Raw genomic sequence first — 14,852 nt, forward strand, 5'->3', positions numbered from 1 at the left:
TCCGGTGACGGTGAGGTTAGGAAGGTAAATGGTGGTATCGATCAATGCATTTGACGACCTGCTGGGTGGTAGGTGGTCATTACTGGCCGTGATCAAGTGATAAGCGAAGCGTGTTTTGTTATTCTTTAAATGTTTGTATTCGATTTTTAAGTTAGGTATCTTTCGTTTAGATTTTAATTTTTACATTGATTCAGAGTATATTATTATTAGCAATATATTTTTTTTTTATAATTAACAATTTCAATGGCATAAAATGTGTGCAATAGCAAAAATCTTTCAGCTTTCATTTATAAACATTTAATAGAAAGTTAACGTTTTAAATAAAGAACAATATATTTATTTATTTATTTAAATTATTAAAAAACTGGAACTTGTTCCATCATTTTAAAGAATATTTTCAAATTTATATACATTTTTATTCCTTTTCGTCGTCGTTAAATTTATCACGTCATTTTTGAAAAGGTTGAAATCTATTAGTCGGCCGCTTTGCCTCGTCTTTAATATTTAAAGAAGTAAAATCTAGGGCGTGGGAAAACAGATGTCATTTTACCCATACATCGTGTTTCATGGACGTCTTTGTTTCAAATAAATTGGTAATCAATTATAGTTTCTATTCATCTATAGTTAAGTTATAAAATGGTTTGTAATTTATGGAACGTTTAATCGATCTTTATGGTAACGTTAATTTGCATGTACGGTAGGCGATATTTTCAATTGCACTTATAAATTTTGCAATTTTTCAAACGAAGTACTTACTTCCCTATTAACTAATGTACTAATACTAAATTAGATAATAAACCGTAATTGAATTGAAATCATCACTTCTACACACTATTTAATTTTGTTAAAGTTAAATAAATTCATATTTATTTACTATTTTCGCTTACGTTTTGTTCAAACTTTTAATGGAATACCATGTTTTTTCCTCTGTAAAGAAGTTTAATGAACGCTTGTTACGAATAAAAGTAATTTTTTGATTAAATTATACCTATAAAAAAAAACACATCTTTCTTTCTTAATTGAATGTAAAGTGCACCAATAACGTAATCCCTTAGGAAATTACCAAGCAAAAACTTTGGGAATGGCTACACATTTTGACACAAAACTTAATAAGAGCAAAAAGTCACGTCAAGTTTCTAACTCTATCAATTAAAGAGCCAGATCCACTAGTCCCACGAACTTAGAACGTATACCACGTTGTAAGTTCTACGTGGGACGCTACATACAGGGATAATGTTTTGAGCTTAGTAGAAAAAGCTTAAGCGAATAAACGATGCAATTGTTCAAATTTATTTGCTTTATTTGTAGTTGAAACATTTTTCTCTGTTAAGCCTTTATTAAAACTATAAAACCTGGTTTTATTGCCTCCACTGGTAAATGTTTGATTAGTTTTTCGTCCAGAGGATAGGAATTGGGATTCTACGCGGTCCTTATTTATGTCATAGGTGGCAAACGAGCAGGAAGCTCATCTGGTGGAAAGTGACTACCATCGCCCATGGACATCTGCACACCGGGGGGCTTGCAGGTGCCTTGCCGGCCTTTATGGAAGGAGTATGCACTTTTCTTCAAGGTTCCCAAGTCGTATCGGTTCGGAAACCGCCGGCGAAAGCTGGTTCCACAAAGTGGTTGTGCGAGGCAGAAAATGTCTTAAAAATCGCGCTCTTATGGATTTTCGGACATGTAGTTGGTGCGGGTGAAACTTAGAATTCTTCATTTCTTAGAAGTCTTGATTTATACAGTAGGTATTTTTATTTTTTTATTGGTATGTATTGAGGCCGTAATGTATATAAATAAAATATACCATAGGATAAAAGTGAACATATTTTGCATATTAACATTATTTTTTTAAATTTTTTTTCTTAAGCAGTGAGGCTAGTGATTCAGCATAGATGTTTATCCAATCCGGTTAATTGGTTTTTTGGAATCAATTCACTTGGTAGTAAAGGAAAACATTGTGAGAAAACCTACCTGTGTCGAGCGAAATTCAACTACCAATCTACATTGAAGTAGCGAGTTGGAATAATGTCCAAGCCTTCCTCTCAAGTAGAGATGAGTCATTATCCCAATAGTGGAACATTTACAGGATGTTACACTTTCCCAGAAACAATCCTGATATTAAAAAAACACATCCTTTTTACGTCAGATTAAAATTCAGAGACGAAAAGTTAATTTACTTCAACGTGTGTTTAAATCGACGACTTAAAATTATCATTGCAAAATATTCTTTAAATTAACGGAATTAAACTTCTATAAAATAATGGATTATGCTTAAAAAAAAATTAGTGTATAAACTAAAACCTGACAACGGAAAATTCGTACTCTGAAAAGTAGGTAACAATAATCTTATCCGACGTCCTTATCCACAAACTAAAGTACTAATAAATAGACATTTCACTTGATAGTATTGCTTTGTGCCAGTATTATTGTGTTCGGGTTTGTAGGGTGGTTGAGCCAGTCCCACTCATATTCAGCCATAAATACAGGTACAACATAACTTCTTAGTTCCCTAGTTTAATGGCGCATTAGCGATGTAAGGAATGGTTAATATTTATTAGAGCGCCAATGTCTATGGGTGGTGGTGATTACTTATCATCAGATGGCCCATTTGCCTATACTACATAAAAATACAACTTAAATTTCAATTTAACGCATATGAATATATTTCGATGTTCCACCTGATCCTAGTTGGAGGTTGTTTACACAAATGTCACCTTCTACCGATACTTCATATGTCGATATTTGTTAGTAGTTTAGAAGTTATGCAAGAACAGATGATCATAAATACGGGCTAAAATTATAATCCTCGTTTACGCTTTGCCGTAGTCGAGTAATTCAAATAAGGGTATTTTCGTGCACTTTTGGTTTTAAAATATTTGGCAAAATGACTCTATGCCGAGATGGGCCAGAGAAAACATTAATCGGGAGTAAAGATGTATTTTTTGGATGAAACTCGCCATTACTGTTTGGTGGTAGATTATGTGATGATTGGATGGTACCTACCCAGGTGGGCTTGCAACAAAAATGAAAATGAAATCAACTTTATACAACTACGTTTATATAATCTATATTATAGCCTTTGGTGACTTTTGATTTGTATTTTTTTTTTATTCAAGTGTGCCTTCATGTGCCAGGATATATACCTATATATAACTATACGCATAATATGTATAATAAAAGGAAAATGACAAAATAATTACGTAATTATTTTTATTCATATATATGTGAATATTATTGTAAGAACACTCATTATTTATTTACATTTACAACATGTCTAGTATCTGATACTTTGCACGTAAACTGATACTTCTTTTCTGGAATTGTTCGCCACCCACATTGCGAGTAACATGCATGCTGCCTGCAAAGAAAATATTTCTATAAAATCTAAACTCAGTTTCTATCTATGTCTGTCTGTCTGTAGCTCTTTCTTTCGCTGAACCGATTTTGATGAAAGTTACTATAAAGTAAGCTTGAATTACAAGGAGGATAAGCCAGTGACAACTATCTGACAACAATATGATTAATAGATGCCTCGTTGAGTTATTGTGTATGAAAACACATAGTTCTTAATTCAGATTTAAAAAAAAATGGTAGATTTAACAAAATGTAAAAAAAATATTTATAATATAACCTCAAACCAAAAGCTCGTAATGGCAACACCAACGAGCCAATTAGCGTCTGATCTTAATGCATACAAGATTTCATCTTCACAGCCGTCGTTGTAGAAAGTGGAGGACCTGTGAGAAAATAAGTCTATTTGTAAACAGAATATACAGTATAAACTAAATTTTAATATAAGACACGTCACACCTATTTACTATCTTTCAAACTTTTATAACCTCAATATAATGCACTTCAAACAGATAGTAGTTTTCATTTTTAACGCAATATAATAAATAAATAATATTTTTGTAAAATAAATAGCAATTCTTGCGAATACATAAATTGCCTTGCTAAAATTTTAAATTGAACAAGAATAATAATATTCGGATTATTAAATTTACATTACAAAGTACAGAGAAGTAAGCACGTTATCCAAATTAATAAACAAAGAAAAAAACAAAAGTACTAACTCTACACAAGATCGGTAAAGCTGTTGCCGTGCGTATGCCGTCCTGGCGCGGAAGGCACGCGGACAGCATGACAAGCTGATCTGCTTACGAACAGCTTCGTAATCATCGGGCCCATTAAGCCCACAGCATTCATACTAAATAATAAAAAATACATATTTTATAAGTTAACATATTAGTGAAAATAAACCTAAAAATGGGCAGAAATAATTTTTATTGGCTAAAAGAAGTAGATTTTTTTAAATAAATAATTTTTTTTACACTACTGCCCAAAAAAGAGAAACATGTTATTGGAGTTCTTCTAAGGTCATATATGTATGTATGTATGTATGAAAGTTTCTTTATCCCACCATAACTTTTAAATGCCAGAACAGACTTATCCTTACATTATTCCGAACGACACTCTTTCTACAACTTATAAACCATAAAATATCTTACGGTAATTTGCAAATTATCCCAAAGATCGTTATGCACGATATCGTCAGTGGTGTTCCTGAAGAAGTCTTCCCTCAACCACTCGGACACTTTGAACTCCAGGCCGTAGCGTTGCAGGGACACGTATATTGCGATCATCATTTCCAATATCACCATGATCATGAGGAAACCGATGTACTGGATGAAGACAAGAGAAAATTAGATCCTTCAATTAAATACAATTATTTTTGGAGCCCTTCTTCTTTAGCTATACATATTTTAATTCCGAAAAATCCAAGTTAGGATTATTGAATGATCAATTCTAACCAATTTTATCTTATTTTAATTCCAAAATTTAGCTGTGCGTATATTAATTACAAAAACAAATCTAACTTATGATTATAGAATTATTTTTTTTATCAACTTTATCAATTTCAAGAATGGAATTATTTTTCTCTAATACTGGTTACAGCTTTGAGTATAACAGTATATATAGAATAACTGATTCTGCACTGAACTGCAATTTCAGTACTACACTAATACTATGTAGCGATCTTTTAAAATATGATAGGCAAGGAAACCAGGGAATTCAACATATTCGAATTTACAGTCACAAACGAGATACAAATTTAGATATTTCTATTTTTAATGGTCAACAGTCAGAGATCAACAACCGGATGATACTACTGCTTTCCTAGTACAAATAAAAAATCGTTTGTAAATTAAGCATAAAAATTTCTGCAACTGTTACCATCAATGAAAATCAAGATTTTAAGCACTTAAGGAATGAGTTTTATTTAGGATATAAACAAGCGGATGGGCAAATGGGCCACCTGATGATAAGTTGTCACCACCGGCTGTAAACGTTGGAGCTGTAAGAAAAATTAACCATTCCTTACATCGCCAATACGCCAACCTTGGGAACTAAGATGTCATGCACCTGGAGTTACATTGGCTCATTGATCCTTCAAACAAAACACGACAATACGCAAAATACCTAGGCGAATGAATAGGTGTTACAAGTAAATGGTATAAAATTAATCTTACGAAATATAGTATCTTGACATCTCCCTTCATTGCCCCAACAGATCCAAATGAAGCCAAACATATGAGTAACATGCAGGCGACGATAATGATGATGTCGCCAGTGAATGTACCACTCGCCCGGTCCTCGCCATATTGCTGAAGTATCTTGGTGTCCACCACAGCGAAAATGAAGGTGCATAACGCTACGAGCTGAAAGTACCCAAATAAATACAAATATTATGCCAAACTAAAGTCTAGTTGTGTTCTCCTGAGTGAAATGACTATTAAAGATATAATTTATTGTTCGACTAAAAAGTTAAAGGCTGTAATTATTTTACTTTGAAATTTGTTCATGAAAATATGTATTTTTAGTTATGATCATGACAAACAGAGGAGAATTGGAATTAAACTGTTTTATCCTTAGCTTTTATAGAATAATGATAGATAGACGCCACCGCCTGTTGACATAAGCGTTGTAAGAAATATTATCCTTTCCATAGATCGCCAATGCACCACCAACCCTGGGAGCTCTCAAAACCCTAAGAGAACCACTATTATACTGGCTCATTCATATCGAAACTCAAAGATATGGCTATTTGGAGATATAATATCTGATAGGTGAGCGGTAACCTAGCTTGCGTCTAGACATTTTCATTTTGACGCGAGTGTCAAATAATTATCTAATTAAATCAAAATACACAGTCATGGTGTTTATTTCAATAAATAATTTCAATAATTTACAATAGTGAGCAAAAAACGATCGAAAATTGTGAAAAATATTTTCATCGCAAATTACTATGGGCAAAATTTCGTTAGTGTTAAGTATAAGTATACTTACAATGCAACATCCGTTCAGCAACAGAAGTAGTGTTTTGGCACAACTGCGACTTACATTATTAACATCCACAAACATTTTTATATGTAGACCTTTTTATTGGTTTTACTTTGATACACTTGTTGTCGACCGACCATTTGACATTGACTAAGCTAAATAAATAATCAGTATTAAATGAATGATTCGTTTAATACGATAATTTCTTAGAATACATCAATTCTGACCCATATTATGTTTGTTTAATACTTTGTATATTATTATAAATAATACGTATTATAATGGATTACAAATTGAAGATGAACTTGATTTAAAGCTATAAGTTTTAAATACAAAATATAGGAATAATTCCTATATTTTGTAAATTTATTATAGATATTATATCTATATTTATTGAATAGAAAATAATAATGATCATGGTAAGAACTACCGATTCGCATACGCAAACTAAAACTTGAGATAATACGGTGAAGGACAAATCAAGCTATTAACAGAAGCGTTTTGGCCATTTACCAAGATACTGTTGTAAAACTGTCCCATAACAGACTCCCTAAACGTATAAGTTGCTATTTGGTGCCTTTTTTTCTTTTTTTGTGGCAACACAAAGCCATCCCAGCCGCCGTCCTCCTCAGGTCCGTCTGAAATAGGGTACATGAGGCACTCGCCCCACGTGCTTACGCCCCCAGGCCCCTTACTCGTCTCCGCCAACCAAGATTGGCAATGCTCTGCAGAGTACCGCCGATACAATTGGTCGCCCCGCTAGCTCCTGAGAGGCCTCGTGGAACCTTGTGGACCAGGATTATGGTTACAAAAGTAATATCTTATATATATCTCAAGGCATTATCAGAGAGTTTTTAACAATTTTTAACAAATTTAATAATGTTTTTAACAGATGAAACCTTTTTTTTATAGTATAGGCAGGCGGTCGATCAAATACGTCTTGTAATGGTAAATAGTCACCACCAGCCATAGACAATGACGTCGTAAGAGATATTGACCATTTCTTACATCGCCATGTGCCTCTAACCTTGGGAACTAATATGTTATGTCCCTTGCATCCTGTCGTTACACTGGCTCACTCATCCTACGAACCGGAACTCAACAATAATGCGTACTGCTGTTTGGCGGTAGAATATCTGATAAGTGGGTGGTACCTGACGGGCGTGCATAAAGCCCTACCACCAAGCAAAAACTCCGACAGAAACCAGTTTTGAAGTCGCCTGAATATTTATTTATAACTAGCTACTAAACTGTTATTCAACAACTGGTGCACAGTTCTATGACAGACATCTTTGCGAAAGTAACAACGACTATCATACAAAGTAGAACTCTATCGAATCATTAAACAGGTTTGTTTTAAAACCAACGGCGTAGGCGGTGCATTCATAAACTTAAATAGACATATTTACACACTAATACTTAATGCTAATAATAATATAATATAATAATAATATACTTAAAAAATATTTTAATTTATTGATGATAATATTTCATGAACAGACTCGACCCCGAGCATTTCTTTATATATGGATGCCCACCTCGCTTTCCTTATATAATCAAAGGCGTGCATCAAATAGAGTAACGATGGGCGCTTCATAGATGATTTTAATACTGTTTGTTATCGTTTTCCACTTAAAAATATTAATATGTTTATACTAACACTGTTGTCATACATTACATACATACATTAGCAGCCTGTAAATTTCCCACTACTGGGCTAAAGGCCTCCTCTCCCTTTGGGAAGGTTTGGAGCATATTCTACCACGCTGCTCCAATGCGGTGGAATGTGGCACATGTGGCGGAATTTCGTTGAACTTAGACACATGCAGGTTTCCTCACGACGTTTTCCTTCACCGCCGAGCACGAGATGAATTATTACACACATGAAAATTCATTGGTGCCTGCCTGGGTTTGAACCCGAAATCATCAGTTAAGATGCACGCGTGCTAACGACTGGGCCATCTCGGCTCATTGTTGTCATCCAGACCGATTTCGATCATTGCGGTCAATATCATGAGAGTCTATTCAAATATACAGGATATCTTATTATGTGCGTGCAAAGGTGCACTCTGTAATCCCTCTCTTTCGTAATCCGATGGGACGGAAAAATAGGACGACACGACCGGAAGGAGACAGGCGCAGGACAAACGGCTTTACATGTTATCCGAAGCACAATTTACAATTTAAATTTTTCGATTGAAACCAGTAACTATTTGGTGACCGATCTGGGGTTTGAACTTTGGGTTGTTCTTTGGCCTCATATCTAGCCACTAGACCAAGAGGCAGTCATACTATTATAATCTATACTAATATTATAATTGTGAAAGTAAATCCATCTATCCGTCTGTCTGTCTGTTGCACTTTTAATGAAGCAAGCTTGAACTTCAAGGAGAGACATAGTCTACTTTTGCATAACGCTTGACGACCAATCCCTTAAGCGAAGCCGCGGATGAAAACTAGTAACGTATGTACTGTACTGTAACTGGTAACTGTACTACATTACATAGATAACAAATAGCTTTGTGCAAACACAACAAACATTACGAGTCTTTCCTAAATATAAAAAGAAGTTAAAAACAAAAGAAAATCAAAACTTCTTTATTTATGTAAATGAAAATAACAACAATAAATAAATTATGTGTGTATTATTGAATACATAATTTACTGGAACAGAGCGACGTTGGCTGATACTAGGAAGGTCGCAATTGTAGCGGTTACGAATTTGGATGCTGCATTCATCATCCATCCATTAACAGGACTCCTGAAAAGAAACACAATTACTTATTAATAATTAATTTTTAGCACGACTATAATTTATCATTTTATATAAAAAATAAAGTTCAGATAAGAGTTTTTAAGTAATTAATAATACGATTACTATTATAATGAAAGGAGAATAGATGACTCAGAATAAATTTAAATAGATACACTAATAAATATAAGTCTTAGCATTCATTTATCATTAATAGTGATTGTGTTAAAGATAGAACTTCCTTCCAGTCAATAATATTTTCGAATGTCAGCGGCCAAAACTATGTTTAGCCCAGCTTTATTTATTTTTGTGTAGAAATTTGACAGAATGACAACTAATAAAAACATTGTAATCGTATACCATGTAATGTTAACTTTTAAAGTAGGATATAAACGGGCAATTTTGTTTAGATAAGCATTTTTTGTCTCTCTCCCTATTTGTCTCATAGATTCTTAAGCAATTGTTCGTAAATAGATAATTCATTTTACGAGATCAAACCAGATCATGTTTAGTCACCTTTGCTCTCTGTCTTGTTTGTCTTAAAACTATAAGCAAATTAAATTATGCGGTTCCCTCTAAAAAAAACGTACGCCAGCCTTCTGAGATACCCTGATGCAGAAATTCGATTCGATGCAAAAATTTTCATAACTAACCCGAGTTACATCAGTTAAGAAATACTTTCAAATAAACGATGTATGATGTAGGTGTATTCAATAAATAAAAAATTTATATACTGTATACAAAAATATATATATATGAATGTTTCCATTCTGAACGCAAACAGTAATGTGTCTTTTGGTATATTTAAAGTTTTATGGAGAATGGGTGACGAAAGCTAATATGTGCTTAAATTTAATTTGTGTATTATATACTTATATATAAATTAAATTAATGAATAAAACGAAAATAATATAAGAAATTCGTTGCAATTCTTAGTTTAATGGCTCTTAGTTATGCCAACTAGTCCTTATTTGTGTAACACAATAAACATATTTTTAACAGGGCACAGATAATTTCACCATCGTTCGTTCATACTGCCAATGAAAACAACATAGTTTGACATGACGTATGTTGTTTTTAATCAAAAAGTAGTTATTTGACATTTACCTTTTTTTTCTTTTATATGAAAAGGTAACGTCCGAGTGAACCTAATTTTTTAAATCTTAAAAATCAATGTATCATACATTTTATTAGCATTGAGTAATGGTATTTTGTACTATTTTTGTACTGCAGAAGAGGGCTATTCGTGCAATTTATAACCTGGTCCCAAAAGATTCGTTAAGAGGTAAATTTAAAGAAATTAAAATAATGACTGTCGCTTCTCAATTTGTTTTTGATAATGTTATGTATGTACGCAAAAACATAAATGATTTTCCCAGAAATTGTGACGTACATTCTATTAACACTAGGAACAAGAATAAACTTGTTACTCCAAGTACCCGATTACACAGGGTTAGTAACTCTTTTTTGGGGCAATGTATACGTTTTTACAACAGGATCCCAGAAAACGTTCAAAATTATTCAATTATAAAATTCAAAAGAGTCGTTAAAGAGCGTTTGTGTGCTAAAGGATATTACAACACTAATGACTTTTTAGTTGACTGCACACCTTGGGAATGAAATGATCGCCTCCAGGCTGTTTTAAACAACTAATATATACTTATCATTGTACCTACATGGAAAATGGTTAAAAAAAATGAAAAAAAATATATCCCGCTGAGTTTCTTTCGCCGGTTCTTCTCAGGTCCGAGGTGCTAAATTCCGAACCGGTGGTAGATTTTTGACAATCAATAAGCAAGTGCAAACACTTCTATATTGAATAAAGATTTTTGACTTTGACTTTGACTTTGACTTTGGTCGAATTTTGACCAATGGGCGACCACTAGTAGCTATGTTTAAAAATGTTAATGCAGCATTTCTGTGCTGTACCCTTTAAGTTACTAATAATAGTCCACGACAAACATCTTATTCAAATATTTGTCGAAACGTTAACTCACCAGCTAACTTTAACCAATGACATTAGTGATGGGACTTGTTTTGGATTTATCGAATTTATGGCTGAATAACTAACACGCAGTTAAAATTAGTGATCTTAATTTTCTATAAAAAAAAATAACAATAAAAATGTGGACCTATTTAGGCTTACACAGAAAGCTGTAATTTGATTATTTTTACACATAGGATAAACATGGAGTCAACATTTAATTATTTAGTCGTATCATTCATCGTATATACCACATGTAACGTACTTTTTGGGGAAAACCAAATATCGCGGGCAGCTTACTTAAGCAGTTTATATAAGCCAACAATTACAAATATCGGAAGTTTCCGTATATATTGAACTTTTTTTATCTTGTATATAAAAAAATATATTTCTTTGTTTATTTCGAATTCATTTTTACACCATTCATCTAATTGAATTAAAGGTGTTGCTGTTGATACTTCAGCACGTGGTAGGACTCTGTGTAAGCATGTCTGGGTAAATACCACCCACTGATCAAATATTCTACCGCCAAACTGCAATATCTAGTGTTGTTGTTTCCCAGTTTGAAAGATAAGCCCATGTAACTACAGACACGGGGGACATTACATATTAGTTCCCAAAGTTGATGCATTGGCGATGTAAGGAATGTTTTTTTCAAGGCGCCAATATCTATGGACTGTGACTTACCATCAGGTGGCCCATTTATCCGTCGATCTACCTATGCCATATAAAAAAACCCTCGCATAAATGATTCTGTCATACTTCTATCAACGTTCGATAATTATTTACAGCAACTTTAAAAGAAGCGTTTCAATAGATGCTCTTCTAAATTGTTCTCAGATTTCAAATCTTTTTAGTATTGGGGATTGCAAAAAATCTATTGTCTTTTAAAAACACATATTTTTATTTAATGTACCAAAAATAATTATATAGTACACATACCTACTCATTATATTAGAAAACGGTTTATGTAGAATATCTACCCTAAGTCATCGAATAAGAGTATATTAATTCGCTCTATTTGGTACGCTTAAAAGGAGCGGAAATAGCTGTTACCCGCGAAAATCTATGTAACTCTTAGTCGTGATAAGTTAACAAATAGTCAGAGTTACTTCTGGATTCACAATTTTAGTAGACATTCCATAACAAACTACAGTCATTGTTGACTTCTAATTTTGAAATATATATAAATATATTGTCTATTTAAATGATTAACCTGTAAATATTCCACTGCTAGACTTAGAACTTCTTTATTTTTTAATACTATAGAGACAAAGCTATTATATATCTTAAAAAAAAAATGGTAGAGTCAAAATGGTAAAGGTTCTCATTCAAATTTTTAGAAAAGATTTGCATCGTTTGATAAAGTATTTTTTGGTGTTAGTTACTAAATATGATTTTTTAATAATATGAACTTCTACTGCAGACAAGTATAGTGAGAGAGACAAAAATGACGTAAATCGAATAAAAATCTTTATTAACAATATTGAGCTGAATCATCTTATAAAATAAAGAGAGATTATTTTAGTCTATATGAAACAATTACAAAATTCCGATAACGCCGCAAGCAACGCGACCGCCAGCGTTGCCAGTCTTCTTCGAGTCAGGGTGGTCCGATCTGCCGAAGTCGTCTGCCATCGCGTGAAGCACGACAGCCCTGCCAATGATGTTGTGGGATCCGTAGAGAGCTATCACGCTGTCAGTGAAGTCAATGTTACTGAGCTGCTCGTTGTCGAACTCCACGTTGCCGAGGTCACCAACATGACGGTTTTCGTCTTCAGGGTGACCATGGTCCTTCTGTCATGTAAAAATACATATATTATATAAAAGTATAGAAGTATTGTCTAAATATGGATGGACTGACAAAGTTCAAATTGAACTAAATGTTATAAATATACAAATATTACTAGCTATTCCCGGCAGACGTTTTCTGGGAGATAATTTTAATTTATAACGGTACGAGACCATCCCGACGACATTCCTCACAAAAAAAATCAGGTGAATATTATCATTCTACTAATTTATAGCGGTGATAAATTCCCAATTCTATTCCTATCTAATTGGATTATTCTGACCAAAATGCAATTGGACCCATGTCTTTGTAGAATTCCAAACGGGCTTAACGGAATAATATGTTAATAATTATTAAAACGTTTCGATTCGATTGCGATGTGTCAATTTGTTAGTAGATTCTACTGTCAATGTGTCTGTCAAAATACCAATTGTCATGGCATTCGGTTGAAAAGGTTTAGACGTTGATGTGGTATAACGCAATCTTGTGCGATAAGAAAATGATTCTTTTAAAGTTATCTCCAAGAAAATATATATAAGATCTTTATCAACTTTCATGATAATCGATCAATAGGCATCAAAATCTACTCATTCCAAACAGATAGACTAATTCCAATTCATTTAAGCAATTAAATATTATGATCAGTTACGTGGAGAATTTTTAAATTACACTCCATTTTTCCGGATATACAAGAATTCACTTCACCTTTTGTATATTTGTTGGTAAATTTTCTATTATAATAAATAAATATACTACAAAAAAAAAAATCGCACCTTGTCAGGGTTGAAATGTGCTCCAGCCGAGAGGCAACCGTTAGTGATATCTCCGGTCTCATGGATATGGAATCCGTATTCACCAGGTGGCATACCATAGATCCTTCCCTTTATTTCAACCTTGCCATCCAGCTGGGTGAAAGTCACGTTACCGTGAACATCACGGCCATCAGGACTAGCCAGGCGAGCTACTCCACGGAGTGGACCTTCTGAGTGAGGTACAGGGGGCTGGAAATAAATGAACTGATTAATTCCGTATTAATTATTATTACATACTAAATGAACCATATTTTCTTAGTCTTATCGCAGAGTCCAATACTGAATTATATATTGCTTGTGCCTAAATAGTAATCCTGCTTATGAATTGTTAAATATATACTGCCGGTCAAGAAATATCTCCGACCTGAGAATAGCTGACAAAGTCATAGGTAGTCACGTGCTGTGTTAATCATTGCAGAAAATATTTTATGAACAATTATGTTATATTTATTTATTTGGCCTGAACCTTTCCAGCCAAGTGGATCATCTACAGATGTGCTATCATTTTTAATTATCAACAGATGCACTGTCGTGATAACTGTTTATTGGTGACTGTCTCGCCATTTTAGGAAGTTTACAATTAACTTATAAACCTCAATAGGTTAAGGTATATATAAATATAATATTATGGTATATTCCCCGATCTCGTGTTTATTATTTTCATAAGCTGTAAATAACGAACATTGTAATATTATACCATTGATACTTACTTCATCGTGGGTGTGAGTGTGTGTGTGAGTGTGAGCTCCAACGAAGATGGCTGCCGAAGCGAGGAGTACCAATTGATACATCATATTAACTTATATTTCTGAAAATATAAAAATATTTAATACATAAAACTAAAAACTAAGCGTGTATATTGTAGGTACATAATAATATATAATTATGTAAATAATTATTTACTTTTTCATGAGGATAACTTATGTACTTAATTAAATTACTTTTTTATTGGTATTAATGATACCACAGTTGATGAATAATTGGAAATCCCTTCTTGTCTGTAACGTGTTTAAAAATAAAAATAAATATTAGTTTTAATGACTAGTGATTATATTAAATCACTTTTTTTTATTAAATAATAAAAATATGGATTTTGATTTACGCTTTTTGTATTCCTAATTAACAAAATTTTATAATTACAAAATCAAATTTATCAAAGATATATTAAAAACA

General features: G+C 33.0%; 2 protein-coding genes across 2 annotated transcripts; both read right to left on the bottom strand.

The window, feature by feature from the left end:
* Positions 1-3,232: 3,232 nt before the first annotated feature.
* LOC125064856 (23 kDa integral membrane protein-like) lies at positions 3,233-6,477 on the bottom strand. Its single transcript, XM_047672143.1, has 6 exons — positions 6,346-6,477; positions 5,529-5,717; positions 4,506-4,679; positions 4,071-4,204; positions 3,629-3,734; positions 3,233-3,355 (listed from the first exon to the last, which is right to left on the bottom strand). The coding sequence occupies exons 1-6, from the start codon at positions 6,418-6,420 to the stop codon at positions 3,272-3,274; spliced, it is 762 nt and encodes a 253-aa protein (XP_047528099.1). The 5' UTR covers positions 6,421-6,477; the 3' UTR covers positions 3,233-3,271.
* Positions 6,478-12,535: 6,058 nt separating this feature from the next.
* On the bottom strand, positions 12,536-14,487 carry LOC125064860 (superoxide dismutase [Cu-Zn] 4AP-like). The gene is made up of 3 exons (XM_047672149.1): positions 14,390-14,487; positions 13,641-13,868; positions 12,536-12,872 (listed from the first exon to the last, which is right to left on the bottom strand). The coding sequence occupies exons 1-3, from the start codon at positions 14,471-14,473 to the stop codon at positions 12,618-12,620; spliced, it is 567 nt and encodes a 188-aa protein (XP_047528105.1). The 5' UTR covers positions 14,474-14,487; the 3' UTR covers positions 12,536-12,617.
* Positions 14,488-14,852: the final 365 nt, after the last annotated feature.

Source organism: Vanessa atalanta, chromosome 6, assembly GCF_905147765.1.
Source record: "Vanessa atalanta chromosome 6, ilVanAtal1.2, whole genome shotgun sequence".
NCBI classification, from domain to species: Eukaryota; Metazoa; Arthropoda; class Insecta; order Lepidoptera; family Nymphalidae; genus Vanessa; species Vanessa atalanta.

What these genes read in the sequence shown, in the direction of transcription:
- LOC125064856 (XM_047672143.1), bottom strand. Translation starts at nt 6,420, where the DNA reads ATGTTTGTGGATGTTAATAATGTAAGTCGCAGTTGTGCCAAAACACTA. An exon ending in CTTTACCGATCTTGTGTAGA is followed by an intron (nt 3,735 to 4,070) that starts GTTAGTACTTTT and finishes ATTTTCTCACAG; the next exon opens with GTCCTCCACTTTCTACAACG. An exon ending in TTACGAGCTTTTGGTTTGAG is followed by an intron (nt 3,356 to 3,628) that starts GTTATATTATAA and finishes TTTTCTTTGCAG; the next exon opens with GCAGCATGCATGTTACTCGC.
- LOC125064860 (XM_047672149.1), bottom strand. Translation starts at nt 14,473, where the DNA reads ATGATGTATCAATTGGTACTCCTCGCTTCGGCAGCCATCTTCGTTGGA. An exon ending in ACACTCACACCCACGATGAA is followed by an intron (nt 13,869 to 14,389) that starts GTAAGTATCAAT and finishes ATTTATTTCCAG; the next exon opens with CCCCCTGTACCTCACTCAGA. An exon ending in CACATTTCAACCCTGACAAG is followed by an intron (nt 12,873 to 13,640) that starts GTGCGATTTTTT and finishes TTTACATGACAG; the next exon opens with AAGGACCATGGTCACCCTGA.